This window comes from Globicephala melas, chromosome 6 (genome assembly GCF_963455315.2).
Source record: "Globicephala melas chromosome 6, mGloMel1.2, whole genome shotgun sequence".
Classification (NCBI taxonomy): domain Eukaryota; kingdom Metazoa; phylum Chordata; class Mammalia; order Artiodactyla; family Delphinidae; genus Globicephala; species Globicephala melas.
This window is the reverse complement of record NC_083319.1, coordinates 12,964,403-12,980,998: the sequence shown is the minus strand read 5'-3', so window position 1 is coordinate 12,980,998 and position 16,596 is coordinate 12,964,403. Positions and strand designations below refer to the sequence as shown.

The 16,596-nt window shown below is 44.0% G+C and overlaps 1 protein-coding gene across 1 annotated transcript; it reads right to left on the bottom strand.

Annotated features, from left to right (window-relative positions):
• Positions 1 to 1,968: 1,968 nt before the first annotated feature.
• Positions 1,969 to 16,532, bottom strand: NDUFA8 (NADH:ubiquinone oxidoreductase subunit A8). The gene is made up of 4 exons (XM_030858764.2): positions 16,376 to 16,532; positions 10,345 to 10,508; positions 6,208 to 6,373; positions 1,969 to 2,287 (listed from the first exon to the last, which is right to left on the bottom strand). Exons 1-4 carry the CDS (start codon positions 16,526 to 16,528, stop codon positions 2,150 to 2,152), a joined length of 621 nt encoding a protein of 206 aa, XP_030714624.2. The 5' UTR covers positions 16,529 to 16,532; the 3' UTR covers positions 1,969 to 2,149.
• Positions 16,533 to 16,596: the final 64 nt, after the last annotated feature.

Below are 16,596 nucleotides of genomic sequence, written 5' to 3'. Positions count from 1 at the left end.
GCTAGACACTGCAGCCAGATAGATTAATCATAGATCCTGCGCTCAGATACCGTGGTTTATTCCCTCATTACCCAAAGTGTGGTCCAGGGACCAGCAACATCAGCACCACCAACTTACTAGAAATCTCAGATGTCACTCCAGACCTATCGAATTAGAATCTTCATTTAATAAGACCTCAGGTGATGTGTATGCATCGAACAGAGGAAGACTAAGGGCTTTGGAATCAGGCGTATCTGGGTTTAAATCTCAGCCACTTACCTACTAGCACTTAACCTCTTGGACCTGCTTCAATCAATCAGGGGCCCTAGACCTTGGTTTCCACCTTAGAGCAACCTGGGGAGCTTTCAAAACCTCCACGGCCTGGCCATAGTGCAAATTACATCAGAATCTCTCCGGGGTAGGATCCCAACATCAGTATTTCAGGGCCTCCCAGTAATTCCAACGTGCAGACAAGGCTGAGAACCACTGATGACTTTGAAGGACAAGGATGCGGCCATTGGAACCAGACGATTTTCATTTGTATCCCACATCCACTATTTCATATAGGAAGGAGGAATGGGGCTTCTTAACCTCTCCCTAGGCGTTAGCTCCTCCACCTGTGAAACGACTTATCAGAAACTCTTTCAAAGGGCTCTGAGCATTGAAGGAGTTGACACATGTCAAGCACTGGGCACAAGGCACAGGGCTCAATGAATATTTGTTATTACTGATGCAAGTCCCAGCTTCCTTTGCAGAAAGAACCTAGGAAGCAACACATAGTCTGAGGTTATCATAAGAACAAATCTGCAGGCCTGCTTGTACTTTCCCCACCAGGGATGACTTCCAATGACTGGGCCCGCAAGGGGTTAACGGGTGTTGCCTTAGCTGTTTTAAAAATTTAAGAATCTATTCTTTTTCTTCTGAAATTGGAGAATAAGGCAACGGTGGCTGGCAAGCTTTTGCAGACGAGTAAGGTTTAGCCAAAATGCTCCCAAATGAGGGGTCAGAACTGGGTGGGGGGCAAGGCGCATCTTCCAATGCTTTGTGTTCTGTCCTAACACTTTGGGCAACAGACTAATGCCTCACTGCAATCTCCCCACTTCGAGTGTCCAGGAGTTGGAAAGGCCTTTATAAAGACTCCATACAACTCTGCTTTCCAGGGCTCTGCAAATGGGAAAGCAAGGCCCAGGGAGCTGAGACTTACGCAGGGTCATATGCAATATAAGGCCACGACCAGAAGGTGTAAAGTGACCCCCAGTCAGATGGAGAGGAAATAGCCTAGTAGTGAAAAAGGAATTGAATGAAAGGGAAAAGAAAGACATAACAGTGCTTTGAACCAAAGAGCTTTATAAATACTTGTGGCTTTAACCTGCCCAGGAGGTAGATAAGCACGTTCCCTTTAGTTTGTCCTCAAATTCAACCTCTCACAAGAGGTTAAGAAACACACCCAAGGCTGGAACTGACACTCAGACCTCCCGACTTCCTGGCTTTGGAGCTGGGAGCTCAGCCTCCAACTCCCTTGTCTATCAGGAAAAACATCTGGGTTATAATGCTTGAGGATGGGCTATCAAGGGGAAGTGGTGGAAGTTTGGTTCTTTAAGGAACTTTGAGCGGGACTGCAGAAGACCACGCCAGGAGCCCCGCCCACGGCCTGAGTCACGAGGCTCGTGTTTCTGTACTTCTCCTACCCTGGATGCTTCCCTTGTGTGACCTTCAGGGAACTCTGTCTGTCAGAGAGGTTGGATGGGAAGAAAGAAAGTTGAGACTTCAAACTGTGTGAACCCACGCGGGCCCCGAGGCGCTGCCGCGGGCAACAAAGCCTTCCCTTCACAGCCATTTGCCTGTGACCCCGCACGGCTCCCCTGCCACACTGGCAAATGCCTACCTGAAGCAAAGAGAAAGGAGCAGGCAGGACCACAAGCACAAAAAGCAAGGGGAAGTCATCTTTAAAGGCCAAAAGGTTATATAAAACATAATAAAATACAACTGTTTCCTTTAAAATTTTTAATGGGCAGGAAACGGTATAGAATAACTGCCAAGTCACATAAATTAATGTTTTTGTTAATGTTTGTGATTCTGGAAAGAGCCCTCTATCGGTTGACGAAACTACAGGAGAGTTTTCATCACCGCTGCCTGGGTGCATGACTGGGTGTGGGCCACGGACCCATCTTCACATGGTCCAGAAAAAGAGGCGGCTGCCATGTCTGGCGGGCTTCAGATCTCCTTCCGTCTCAGGGCTGGGCTCTGGCCTCGCTCTTGAGTCATAGGGATTCTCTGGTAAAGGCCGATCTGTTTTCACTTTGGTGACCTACAGCGGGTAAAAGAGGAGAAGCAGAGCTGAGGGGCAGGTGGAGAAGCTGTGAGCATGAACCCACCTCCTGGGGTCTCCTCTCCGCCCTGGCTGCCTCAGCCACTCCCCATCCATAGAGCCCTAGCAAATCACACTTACCCTGAATAAACACTGAAGAAGGCCTACTTTGTGTCATTCCACATGGAAGAAGTTAGGGATACGGAAGAGAGCACGATTCACACTGTCCTCAGTGAAGGAGTCAGCCCGGAAAAGCACCCAGGCCTTCCTAAGCGGGTCACGGTGACCGAGAGACGAATGAGCGCTAGGACAGCAAGGCCTCCTCCGCACGGCCACGCGTCCTCGGCCTGGCTCTGAGGGGGCAACGTTTACTTTCCTCTTGAAGGGTGAGCAGGAGCCAACCAGGAAGATTGGAGAGGAAAAGCCCTTCCAGGAAGCCAACAGTGCACACCGAGACAGGGGCGCGGCCTTGGGGCAGCCGAAGCACGGGCCGCGCGCAGAGCGCAGGGAGAGGCGGCCCCTCACCAAGCACGTCCTGTTGTTAGACGTGACGCCAAGCGCATTACTCCAGTTCACTCTCACACTCCTCGGAGGTCAACCTGCAGGTTCACTGGGACCCCCCAGCTAACGGTGGATGGACCTGAAGTGAGATCTGCCTGCTCCAAAGCCCATGCTCTCACAGAATGCTCGACACTGAGACACGGGAGCCAGGCGATGAACGACACACAAAGATGCTTGAATTTTAACCCAAGGGCAACAGGTGCCACTGGAGCAGGGAAGTAACTTACTCACGTCTGCAGGCCAGGCCGGAAGGAGCAGAAGCTAGACGGGGGCGCTGAGCCAACGGGCCAGGCGAGAGAGGGAGCCAACTGGGGTCCCGGGGAGAGAGGAGGATGGCGTTTTACACCCACTGAAACCCACAGAAGTCTCCATCAGAAACCCAGCAGAAATTGTTCTCATTTTAAAGATGAGGAAACAGGCCCAGAGAGGCAGAAAGACAGAAGGCCACGGTTATCAGTAGTCTTGTTATCTGGTGGCCTCCTAAGCCACTCCACATACTGTGACCAGATCAGTCTTCCCATAAATATATTAGAATTAATTATAAATAAGAATTATAAATAATTCTTATTATAACCACCCTCTAAGGCATAATTATCTCGAGTTCACGGAAGAGCAGCAGAGATGGCTGGCTTGTCTAAGATCAAGACACAGCAAATGTCAAGAGTTGGAGCTGGAACCCCAGTCTTCTGACTACAAGTCCAGAATAGTTTTTTATTTGCTTTTAAAACAGTTTTCTCATCTCTCTGCTATAATTAGAGATCACTAATGGTTCCTTACTGCTTGACAGAGTATTCCAAATGCCTCCAGCTGGCATCTGAAGCTCCTTTAAGGAATTCAAGATGTCTATGCAATAAATCTAGAAAAAATAAAAGGACCCCTTTAAAGGACAAATTACTGGGGAAAGGACAATAAAGCAACTTCCTCTTCTGCACCACACTCAAAATAGAAAAGGAGCAGAAGCATGTGGTCAAACTAATTACTAGGTAAATGACCTTGGGCACCTGACTTAACCTTCAATTTCCTATCTGTAAAACGGAGCTAGTAGTAGCTCCTAGGGTTATTAGAGTAATATACGTGAAGCACCTGATGTATGGAACAGGTGCTCCATTAGTTATTTTCAATATTAATATTATTAGGACAATGGAATTATGGGTGAGAGAGAGCAATCCTGCCTAGGAGAGCCAGAAACTTCAAAGACAGACCTGACACCTGAGCTGAGACTGGACGAGTGAGTATGAATTCACTGGGGGCAAACAGGAGGGAAGGGCAAGCCAGTGGAACCAGAATGCACAAGTGAATGACGCTAAAATGGAGGCTTTGTGCAGCCAATTATGACCGTTCTTAGAAAGAGACCGAATACTGAACTTAGGTATAACTAAAGCTGAGAATCCTCTTAAGGAAATACACTTTTGAAGAGAGTTCAGATAACAGTACGTTTTCCTTTTATAGGTTTTTAAAAATGTTATTACAAAGAGTCAGGAATAAAAATGCTTTCTTAACAACGTGATTTGTAAATTCTCCTTTCGTGAGACAGATGTGAGAAACGGTAGTCTTCTCTATTCTATGTAAAAGTTCCACCACTTTCCAGCTTAGAATTACCAACTATTGAAAATAATCTGTTCATTTGGAATTAAAATATACACACTACGATATATATAAAATAAATAACCAACAAGGACCTACTGTATAGCACAAGGAACTATACTCAGTATCTTGTAATAACCTATAATGAAGTGAATGTAAAAAATATATATATATGTGTATATATATACACATATATATATCTCTGAATCACTTTACTGTATACCTGAAAGTAACACAACATTGTAAATCAACTATATTTCAATAATTTTTTTTTTTTTTTTTTTTGCGGTGCACAGGCCTCTCACTGCTGTGGCCTCTCCCGTTGCGGAGCACAGGCTCCGGACGCGCAGGCTCAGCGGCCATGCCTCACGGGCCCAGCCGCTCTGCGGCATGTGGGATCTTCCCGGACGGGGGCATGAACCCGTGTCCCCTGCATCGGCAGGCGGACTCTCAACCACCGCGCCACCAGGGAAGCCCAATAAAAATTTATTTTAAATAAAAATAAATAAAATAATTTGTTTGGTGGCAAAGAAGATATCCGAAGTAAAGATATGCCAGATACACACACACAAAAATTGCTTAACCATTCCTCTACTTATGGCAAAAAGCTTAAGAACCAACTATCCACAGATGCCACACACAAAGGGAGGGAACGAACACTAACTGTGGACCTATGTGCCAGGTACTGTGCTGGGGATTCACACAGGCTCCGTAGCTTAATCCTCACAGAAAAACAGGGATTAAGACTGGTCCCATCTTATAAATGGGGTAGGATAGGAAATGTTAAGAAATTTGCTCAAGGACCCACAGCAATTAAGTCAGGGAACTACCATTCAAATCCACTCTCAGTCTCCATTCAAACCAGAGTTCTTCCCGCCATGCCTTGCTACCTATGCTTCCCAGAGGGCATGGAGGGTGACAATGCTTAAGAAGCCAGGGATGGGTCAGATCACAAAGGGCTGTGGCATGTCAGGATATGGAGGGGATGCTTTGTTTTGCAAGCAAATAGGAGTCCCCTTGAAAAGCTGTTTTTTTTTTTTAAAGGAAAGTGATATTTGACTTATTTTCCACACAGATCACGCCTATAGTGATCCATCCTCCCCTCCCAGAAATGCACGTAGCCCAGTTAAGAACTCCTGTCCAGGAAGTGGGGGACAGTGAGGGGATTCAAAACAATACTCCAGGAGATGCTACAGGAATTGAGGACTGGATAAAGGAAGAAAGAGTGCAAAGTGAAGAAACAAGACGTTCAGGTTTCTCCCTCTGAGGGTTCAACAGATGGTGGTGTCACAACTGAGACAGGAAATATGGGAGAAAGAACAGAGAAACAAGCTTTTTAGACTATAGGCATTACTTTTTTTTTTTTTTTTTTAATCTCAGGTATGTTCCTGAAAAATGTGGCATAACCTCAAACCTATTTCCCCACAATAAACTCAATGTTTTCAACTGACGGTGCCCCTAACATTTTGTTTATCCTCATCTACTCCCTTCTGTTCTTCAGTTAGCTAATTAATCAAAAACCAATCTGCACATGCTGGGCGAGCTATTTAAAGGAACACTTCTATTAAATAAACTCCCTCTGGACTGTGTATAACCACTCCCTAATGAAGCTGACTGGTCAGTCTGGATTTCTCACATCAGATCTGTACTCACAGAAGACCCATTCCACCCCCTGCCTTTCCCCACCCTTAGCGAGTGAGAGAGAGAGAGCGAGAGCGAGAGCGAGAGAGAGAGAGAGAGAGGGAGAGGGAGAGAGCAGCAGGAAACTGTGTTACCTTTGACAGCTCCCCCAGGTCGGGTCGCACCCAGCCCAGTTTGTCCAACACACACTCGTCAAACTTCGCCTGCTGTTTGCGACACCGACGAAATAACTGCAAGCCGGAGTAATCGATGCAGGTCCAGTATTCTGTAAAAGGCTCCGAACAGTGCTGCTTTATCTGCCTGGAAAAGAGGGCTTGATTGGGGCAGCTCTTTGCAAAACGATGAAAAACAAAAAAGTGGGGAAAAATTTGGTGCAGACCTCATACACACAGCCTTGCTTTTTGAAAGGTACGGGAGTACGCTTACCTCACTTACAAGACCCCTTGGAGAGCCTCAGGTTGAGAAACAATACGTAAAAAAAGATTTCTGAGGAATAAGACCTAATTTCTTTGTGTAGCAAAAACAAATGAATAGAAATGTCAAAAGACTGTGGTCTAAGGCGTATATATTTCACTTAGAACTCCTCACTTGGGACCTATTTATTCTTCTTAGATCCAATCTAAAGATTACCCACTTCGCAAATTTAGAAGAGAAGGAGGCGCACTCAGAGATGGGCATGCTGACAGAAGTCAGAGGCGACAGACATTGACAAAGGAGGAGACAGACTATAAAAAGCAAATTCACAAACTAACAAGGATCTTCTGATCCTGGGGTCGATCAGTGTAGAGGCAACCTGCCCCACACGCCTCCAAAGCTCAAAAGATTTCATTCTATTCAGGCACTGAACAAAAACAGAGATTAATCCTTGTCATTAAGAAGAAAGTTAAATTATATTTGCTCTCTGTTAAGAAGCAACATAGCATATAATTCATTTTGTGGTAACCAGAAATGGCTGAAGAAAAACTAACTTTTGTGTATAAAAGGGATAAGCCTCCATTATTTTGCGAAATTCCCCTTCTCTCACCATTCAGCTTTGCTAGTAATCAAATAAATGCAAAGTCAAACGAGAAGAAAATACTGTTATTTTATGTAAAAGCCATATTTGAGGCAGTGGAAGAAGCGTGGAGCACCTCCTTTCCCCGGTGGAATAATAATGAAGTATTTGCTTGTCACACGCCAAGAATCTAGCTACACTCAACACAGGAATCGTATTTAACACGTCTCGGGAAGAACCTCGGAGGTGGCCGAAGGAAATACATAAAGAAAAACTGGCTTTCCATTCCTGCTCGGTTCCCCTCCTGGGAGGCAACCAAGGGGCACCAGTTTCTTATACCTTTGCAGGTATTTTTTTTTGCGGTACATGGGCCTCTCACTGTTGTGACCTCTCCCGTTGCGGAGCACAGGCTCCGGACAGACGCGCAGGCTCAGTGGCCACGGCTCACGGGCCCAGCCTCTACGCGGCATGTGGGATCTTCCCGGACCGGGGCACGAACCCGCGTCCCCTGCATCGGCAGGCGGACTCTCAACCACTGTGCCACCAGGGAAACCCCCTTTGCAGGTATTTTGAGTATAGCCTTGGGGGTGATAGGATGTGTTAAGAGGAAGGAAGAAGGAATGTCAAAGCCTCGGGAGCTTTTCTGGGTTACCTCTAGCCTCAACGACCTGCATTTCTACGGTACACAAAACTGCACCCCCCTAGCCTCGACTTAAGAATCGCGATGGTGGTGAGCAACCGTGTCCAGTTGGAGTTTCGGACTCCTCCAATATGCTGCAGCGGAAGAAAGGCTGCAAACCATCACTCTGGTACTTAGGTCTATGTTCTGGGCTCTGTTACCCTGGCACCCACACTAATAGACAATTACCTACTAGTGCTTACAGCAAGCTAGTTCAGCACCTCAGGAGCTTGTGAAATCCAACCATTTCCCACTTAAACATGCTCCCTCTGAGTCAAAGGAAAAATACTTTGCCAAAGTTCTCTTAGAAAATAAAAAAATTTTAAAGGAACACACATTCCACCTTATTAGCAATCAAATCAATGCAAATTCAAGCAAGAGTAAAACACCACTTTGTACCTATCAAGTATTTAAATAATATGCAATGCTGGAGACGGATACCAGGATACAGGCTGAGGACAGCATAAACTGGCCCAACTTCCAACTGTAATTCAAGAGCCATAAATCATGTTCAAAGCCTTTTAAAGAATAATCTCACTGCTGGGAAATTTATGCCAAGGAATTAATTATAAAATGAAAATGATCTCTACACAAATGTAATCACTGCAGATTTATCCAAAACAATCAATAATGATGTTTAATAACAAAATTATGGCTGGTTTATCTACTGATGGAATATTACACAGCCATGAAAAATGATGATCATGAAGACAGAGCAACTTGAAAGCATGTTTCCAATAGTTTCAAGTGAAAAAATGAATTTTCAAATGTACACACACCATGACTTTAAGCACAAAAATATCTCTGCACGTGGACAAAGACAGCAGAAGCAAGAAAGAAGGAAAGCAGCTATTGTGTGAAGCAATTTTTTTTTCCTCTAGCGTCATTGTAAGGTTTTGCCTAGCCAGCAGTCATTCTCTATTCTTCTGGAACATCCTTCAAATTTTCCTTTGGGGAACAACCTCTCCCTATCGCTCGGCAATGTGATTTAGATGAATCTAAGTCTACTCCCCACTTTAGGCCTGACCACTCACAGCATTTTATCTCCTGAAACACAACTGATTCAAAGATATGCACATGAAGTTGACCAGCCAGGCCAATGAGACTCAGTCCAGGGACCACTGCTCATGCTACTGGGTGGCACTCTTTGTCTGGGTCTGCTAAGCAAGGAGCACAGCAGCTTGGAATGGCTGGTGGCCATTGCTGCTAAAGCAAGGAGAGGGTCTCTTTGAAAATGAATTTGACAGAGAAAGCAGGACTAAGAAACTGGGGGTGGGGGATAAGAGGTGAAGCCAAAAGATACCAAGTAGGTGTGAAATTATTTAAGCCCTTGAATCCAGTCCTGCCAGTCCTATTTCTGGACTTTACAGTGACATGAGCCAATTCCCTCTGAGTTGAGTTTCTGTCCTTTTTAATAGAGTTCTGACTAATATGGTTAAAACATTTTTCCACAATTATAATTTGGATTTTTTTTACTTATATCAAGTACAGTGGCCTACCTCAACACTTGACTCTGAACACCTTTCCTTTCCATCATAACTGTGTGTTCTGTAGTAATGATAATGATAACAATCTAGTAAATGCCTATAAGCAAGCCCTGTGCTAAGAAGTTTTTATGTGCCTTTTCAAATTTCTCACAACAATCTTATGATAGGTATTACTCTACAATTTGGAAGTTGGGGTTCATGGAGATTAAAGAACTTGCCACTATTTACAATAGCCAAGACATGGAAGTGACCTAAATGTCCACTGACAGAGGAATGAATAAAGAAGATGTGGTCTATACACACACACACACACACACACACACAATGGAATAGTACTCAGCCATAAAAAAGAATAAACTAATGCCATTTGCAGCTACATGGATGGACCTAGAGATTATCATACTGAGTAAGTCAGGAAGAGAAAGACAAATACCATAGGATATCACTTATATGTAGAATCTAAAATATGACACAAATGAGCTTATCTACAAAACAGAAACAGACTCACAGATACAGAGAACCAACTTATAGTTGCCAAGCGGGATGGGGGAGGGAAAGATTGGGAGTTTGGGATTAGCAGATGCAAACTATTATATATAGAATGTATAAACAACAAGGTCCTACTGTATAGCACAGGGAACTATATTTAATATCATGTGATAAACCATAATGGAAAAGAATATGAAAAAGAATATATATGTGAATAACTGAATCACTTTGCTGTACAGCAGAAATTAACACATTGTAATTTTATTTATTTATTTATTTATTTAGGCCACATGGCATGTGGGATCTTAGCTTCCCGACCAGGGATGGAACTCATGCCCCCTGCATTGGAAGCATGGAGTCTTAACCCCTGGACCGCCAGGGAAGTCCCAACACAACACTGTATATCAACTATACTTTAAAAAAAAAAAAAAAGTGCCAAGTAATAACGAACAAAAAGAACTCTCATTTATTGTGTGCTCTACTTTGGTCTATGTGACTGCAAAGCCTTCCATTCCCTACTAAAATTAGTAAACTTATCCTTCCATTTAATTAGCTGGATGTTCACGGAGATACATATACCTTGATGTTGCAACCAGTGGGCACTGACGTGAAAAGATCTTACCTAAAGAAGTCCAGGGCACACTGGTTGACAAGCTTGCTTTCCTCTAAACACCGCCTCGGGTCCTTCTCTTCCCACCGGCAGAGCATGAACTCCTTGTTGGGCTTATCGCACTGAGCTCCGTAGTGATGGGCCGCAGCTTTCAGCACAGAAGAACTGACTTTCACCTGGGGAGAGGAACAGAGGAGAAGGACCAGATTTGTACCAGGACACCACTTCTTTAACCTCACCTCATGCTGGTCAAGATAGAGGGAACATGAAGGTAGCCCCGTTCTGACTTTGCCAAGAACACTAAAGACAGGGGACTCTGTAATAATCCCTTATGATGTATGGTGCTTCAGAGATCACAGAGCTCTTTCACATGTATGATTTTCCACACCTTTGTAATAATCTCATCAGGCTGATATTACCATCCTCATCCCCATTTTAGACATAAGGAAATGGCAGCCCGAATGGAATCCTTAGATCTTTATGAGAGAGAAAGTGGAGCTCTGAAGGAAGATGGAGGCTTCTGGGATGTACGGGGAGGAACCAACCCTGAGGAGCACTGACGAGTCTCCTCTCCAGGAATAAAAGTAACAGTGGAGGATATATAAGATTCCCAGAAGATGACAGACTCACAGAAGATTAGAGACTGGAAGGGATGAGTAAGAGCATCTAGCTTAGCAAGTTATTATTAATAATAAAGAACCAAATCTGTGAACTTTTTAAAATTATAGAGTATATCCAAGGCAGCCATCCCTACGACAGTGTCAGTCTCACTCACTTGCACCCCAGCACATTTTCTTGAGAAGCACAGTGTAGCTACAGCCAGCTCACGGTACAGTCCAGAGCCTGTCTAGCAGCTGCTGCAGCAGGGGTCCTGCTAGCCTCTTTTCTGTACCACCTCTTCCTGTGCTGATACCACAATGTTTGAATTACTGTTCGTTGTCTGGGAAGACCATCCTCCTCACTATTCATCCTTTTCAAAACCGTTCTGGCTGTTCTTACAGATGAACACCCTTCCTCCAATAATCCTATTGGAATTGTACTAAGTCTAGTTATATAACAAATTAGAAAGGAAAGGGCACTGTTACACTATTGGGTCTCTGCTCACATTTTATCTCAGCCGTTCCCTAATCATCTTAGATAAGCTAGCACCAGTGGTCACTCTATCTGTGACCACTGGAACGTAAGCTCCAAGAGGGTGGGCATTTTGGGTTTTTTTGTTTGTTTTTTTTTTTCGGTACGCGGGTCTCACTGTTGTGGCCTCTCCCGTTGTGGAGCACAGGCTCCGGACGCACAGACTCAGCGGCCATGGCTCACGGGCCCAGCCGCTCCGCGGCACGTGGGATCCTCCCGGACCGGGGCATGAACCCGTGTCCCCTGCATCGGCAGGCGGACTCTCAACCACTGCGCCACCAGGGAAGCCCTGGCATTTTGTTTTTAACAGAGGTCGACTACTGTAAAGATGTCCGTTCTCCCTAAGTTAAACTAATTAAGGTGGTGTTTACCATGGTCCACCAAGCACCCAAAACGGCGTCCCAGCACAAGGAGCTGTCAAGCACTCACTCTGTGCCAGCAGCAGGGGAGGTAACAGTTACAAGAGAGTTAAGAATACATGAATGATGCCTTCTCATCCAGAACACAGTACGTCTCTCCATTTATTTAGCTCATTCTCACTTTCTTTGGTCAAAATTACAGTTTCCTTCATACAGGAAACTTGCATATTTCTTGTTTATTCCTCAGTATTCTCACATTTTGGGTACTATCTAAATGGGACATTTTTCCCTTAGATTTTCAAGTTGGTTACTGCTTGTTTTTACACTGTATCTTCTCTGTAACCACAGTCTACTGAACTCTTGTCAGTTCTAATAGGAAACTCAAGAGGATTAAGAGAGAAGCTTCCATTTACAAATAAAAACTGCCTCCCTTCCTCTCTGATACTTATATTTTTTTTTTCCTTCTTCTTCTCTTTCCCTATGTTAATGCTCTGACCAAAACTTCCCAGGATGATACAGACAAACAGCAATGGCAGTAGGCGTCCTTGCCTTGTTCTAAACTTTAAAGTAGTTTGGTATGATATTGGCTGTTGGTGTCTGGGATATACTTGTTGGACGTTCCTCATTAGGGAAGTTTCTTTCTAACCATAAATGGCTTTGTTGCACTGTTGTTTCCTCCACCAGGAAAGACTGAAATTTTCAGGTTTCTTTTTCATTAATCTATAAATGTAATGTAGAGTATTAACAGATTTTCTAAAACTGACCCATTGTACCTAGAATAAAATCTAGTTTGTCCTAGTGCATTATGCCTTAAGATACCCCTGGATTTGATCTGCAAATATGTATTAAGAACTTTTACATGAGAATAATTTTATAATTATTATTTTTATAACAATAAAAATTTTATAATTTCATTTTTCAGGAATTTCACACAGCTTAGGTTAAATTATTAATATTTTTAATAAGATAAAAGGCAAGGAAAGATGAAGAGATAATTCATCTACACACTATAGGAAGAGAAGAATAAAGTTATGACTATGACTACTAATATTACAACTGTTCTAATTATCAAAGCAAAGGTAAATTTAGGATGTAAGTGAAATTTGCCATGACAATTCTAATATGCTCATTAAAAAATCTGTAAAATTTTGTATTCGAGTTTTTGATAATAGTTTACTTACGTTAATTGAGTGGTACACGTTTGCTTGCTATATTACCTGTAAAGAGCTGGGAGACTGAAAAATCAAGACGCAAACTTTTTTTAAAGCTTAATATATTTAAAAAATTAAGTTAGCTGCATTTATTTCCTTGTCAAATGTCTTAAAACATCTTTAAATGGCTGATTTAATTACTCCGATGCCTTCACAGCTATCACGCCCCCAAAAGCCTATGGCTTTCTTTGCTTTACTTCCCCACAAGTGTAGAGGTCTTATCCCAGTCTAGGTTATGCCCATGTTGTTGAGCACATAAAACACGCCCTGTCACAGGGAAATCAAGGCTGAGAACCACTCACTGAATTTATTTCCTAAGGAAAAGGAGCAATGTGCTCGAGATGGCGCAGCAAGTCAGTGGCAAGTGCAGAACTAGCACCAGAAAGTGTGACCTCCAATCAGGCCTCTCCCCATGGCATCACTGAGGAGGCAAAGAACTTCAGATGTCACCACCACCCCTCACCTGCTTCTTCACTAATACTGACAAGTTCCAACAGAAGCCACAGCCTTTCACAGCTGCTTACTGTGAATACCCTCTCAGATTCATTCAGCTCCCTTTGTCTCAAAGAACACAGAATTTCAATGCCCTTCCTCATCTGTCCTCATAACAGCCTCACTGCACAGCAGGTTTAGATGGTCTGCAGGTGCGGAAACAGAGGCAGAAAAAGTCCCACAATCTACGAGCAGTCTTCTAGTCCTGTTCTCTCTTCCTTAAACCAGATCTGCACCTTTTTTTTTTTGTAGTACTTAATTTATACTAGGTTTTGTATTTTGCTTAATTTATGTAAAATGGGGGATGATAGTACTTAGTTGATAGAACTGTTGTCAGGGTTAACACACATTAAAGATATGAAGAACAGTGCCTAGCACATAGAAGCACATCATAAATATTGGCCATTATTTTTACTCAAAATCGTTAATGTGTACAAGGATTTTCCTGCCCAAAGCTTCAGACTATTTTTCCATAGGCATGTGTCATATAACTCGAAGGTCAATGAGGTCCAAAATGGGTTTAACTTGCTTCTCAAACCCACTCCTTCTAGCTTCCCCAGTTCTGTCAAGTTGCAAATCTGACACCGATTCCTCAACCTTTGCTGCCTCTGATATCTAAGTCATTGCTAAGTCGGATCAATTCTAGATAAATGCATTCTTTCCTCTCTGTAAGCACAGTCACCAATCATGCTGGAGTCAATAATATCTTCCTCAGTTATTGGTTTCCTGTTTTTCTTATTCCTCTCTTCCAACCATTCTTCACAGAGCTGCTGTCCTAAAAGACAATTCTTATTTTACTCTGTTATTAAAACAAATTAGCAACAAAACCCTTGAAGGATTCAGGCTTAACCGCAGAATAAGGCCTAAGTTTCTACTTAAGTATTCAAACCCTTCGGATCCCAACTATCCTTCCGGCCTTCTCACCCACCAGACTTTAAAAAGGTGCTGGCTGTCTTCTAGAACACTGAACTCACTTTCCTGGAACCCATTTTTGGCCTCACCTGCTTACCTCTGCTCAGATCCTGCTTTGTTTAGAAAGTTCTTCTCTCCATCTCTGCCTGTAAATGCCATTCTTCAAATGACATTTAGCCAAGTCTTACATTATACCCAAGAAGTGCTTTCTCTGTTCCCTTCATAGCCTCAGAGAACTTACAAATAAAATAACTGTGTCTGCAAATGGGAAAAGTGACTCATCGAGGTAAACGAATAGTTAGGCCTAGAATTTAGATACAACTTCAAATCCTACCCTCTTTTCTTAAACCATGTCTGCCCCTCTTCTGTAGCATTTAATCATACTTGGTTTTGTATTTTAGCTATTTATGTAATTATCTGTTCCTCAATTCAACTGTGTGAACTCTAAAGGCAAGTTTATTCCAGAAATAGAACACGTGCAAGAAGCAGAACCTCAGATGACTGCTGAACCAAATTAAAGCGCCAGTGAAAAACACAGCAGCTCAAAGTCTTAACCCGGCTTCACAGTCGGGCAAGAAACAAACTGTCTGTTGGCAGTACCCACACGTCCCCACCCCCAACTTTTGGTACATGTCACTTTATTATAATAATTAAAATAATATAATAATAGTTGCCATTCTCACAGGCATATAAGATGAAGTGAAATAATGCAGGTAAAACACTTAACACAGGGCCTGGGATATAATTTTTGGCATGTAATTTTTCATCTTCCCCTCCCTCTCCTCCAGTGTAGCCGCATTATCCAGTCCTGTCTTGGAACTTTTTTTGCCTTAAAATCTTCCACCTCTCCCCACCACCTCACTTACAGGATGAAGTCCAAACTGCTCAGTCTGGCCTTGTGAAAGTCGCTTCCAGCCCTGCCTCAGCCCAAGGTACCTCTCCCGGCTCAGCAACTGTTGCTTTCCACCAACAAAAGAGTCATGTCAAAAAGCAAAACACAACATACAAAAGGTTCTGCTAAGCCTTCTCGCTCTTTTGAGCTTTTGCCCATGATATGGTAGTTTAAAAGCATGGGTTTTAAAATCAGACCTGGGTTCACATGCCAGCTTTACCATGTGACCTTGGGCAAATCACTTCTCTCAGGACCTGTTTCCTTATCTGTAACATGGAGAGATCGATTATACCCTTCCTTACAGTGTTGCTGGAAGGACCCTATGAATTAATGTCTGTAATTAGCAACCTGCCTGACATCTAGAAAAGGCCTGATCATGTCTGCTGTAATTAGTATTATCGGTCTTCACTTCTCATAGCACTAACTACACTGTACTGTAATTGCCTCTTTATGTTTCTGTCTCCCTATTAGATTATAAACTCTATGAGGACAGGGACTATCTCATTTTCCAGTGTATGGGTAATTATTCAAATGAGAGCTCTTGAATAAATGAATGCTTTAAATGTCCTATTACCAAACACTTTCCCAGGCTGTTAGCAAATTCACTCTCCAATATCATCTCCTTTTTCTGCGGCTTCCTAGCTCCACTCCAATGCACTCTGCACCGACGATGCTACTTTAAGGTGACTCTCTCTCCCTCGACTGGAGCACCCGGGGTTGCACACTCACTTCGCAAGGAGGTTTGAGTATTAAGTGACATGAAGTAAAGTGACCCTGGTTGGTGCTTAATAAAAAGTACTATTATTCACGTAAAGGAGACGCAGGTTGCTGCGGGGAAGGGGAGGAGAGTTCTCGAGCTACTTAGGGATGGGTCTCCCCGAGCTGACCAGGAGGCCTCCGAGGGTCAACTTGTGTAAGTGTTGGGGGCATGGGGTGGGGATGGGGGATCCGGGGCCCAGGGTCCGCGGAGTGCAAGCAGGGCTGGGCCCAGGCCCGGGAAGCTGTAGCCCTGTGCCCCGCTTGCCTATCCTCCGGACGAGCCTCACCTCCTGCACTTTCAGGTCCTCCAGAGTGGGCAGCTCCACTATCCCGGGCATGACGGCGGTAGCCCCGACCCCGAGGAGGTGCCCGCTGCCGCGTCGCCCACGTCTCCTTGAACTCCCCTTCCGACTGCCGTGGGCCACGTACCGTCTGCGCATGCGCAGCGGCGGCACGCAGGCGCACTGCTCTGCCCAACAGCGAGCGACAGAGCATGCGCAGAGCCAGG

Excerpts from the sequence above, each read along its gene's own strand:
- NDUFA8 (XM_030858764.2), bottom strand. The coding sequence starts at position 16,528 with ATGCGCAGACGGTACGTGGCCCACGGCAGTCGGAAGGGGAGTTCAAGG. Across the intron at positions 10,509-16,375 it reads AGGACCTGAAAGTGCAGGAG|GTGAAAGTCAGTTCTTCTGT; the intron begins GTGAGGCTCGTC and ends TCCTCTCCCCAG. Across the intron at positions 2,288-6,207 it reads ACCTGGGGGAGCTGTCAAAG|GTCACCAAAGTGAAAACAGA; the intron begins GTAACACAGTTT and ends TACCCGCTGTAG.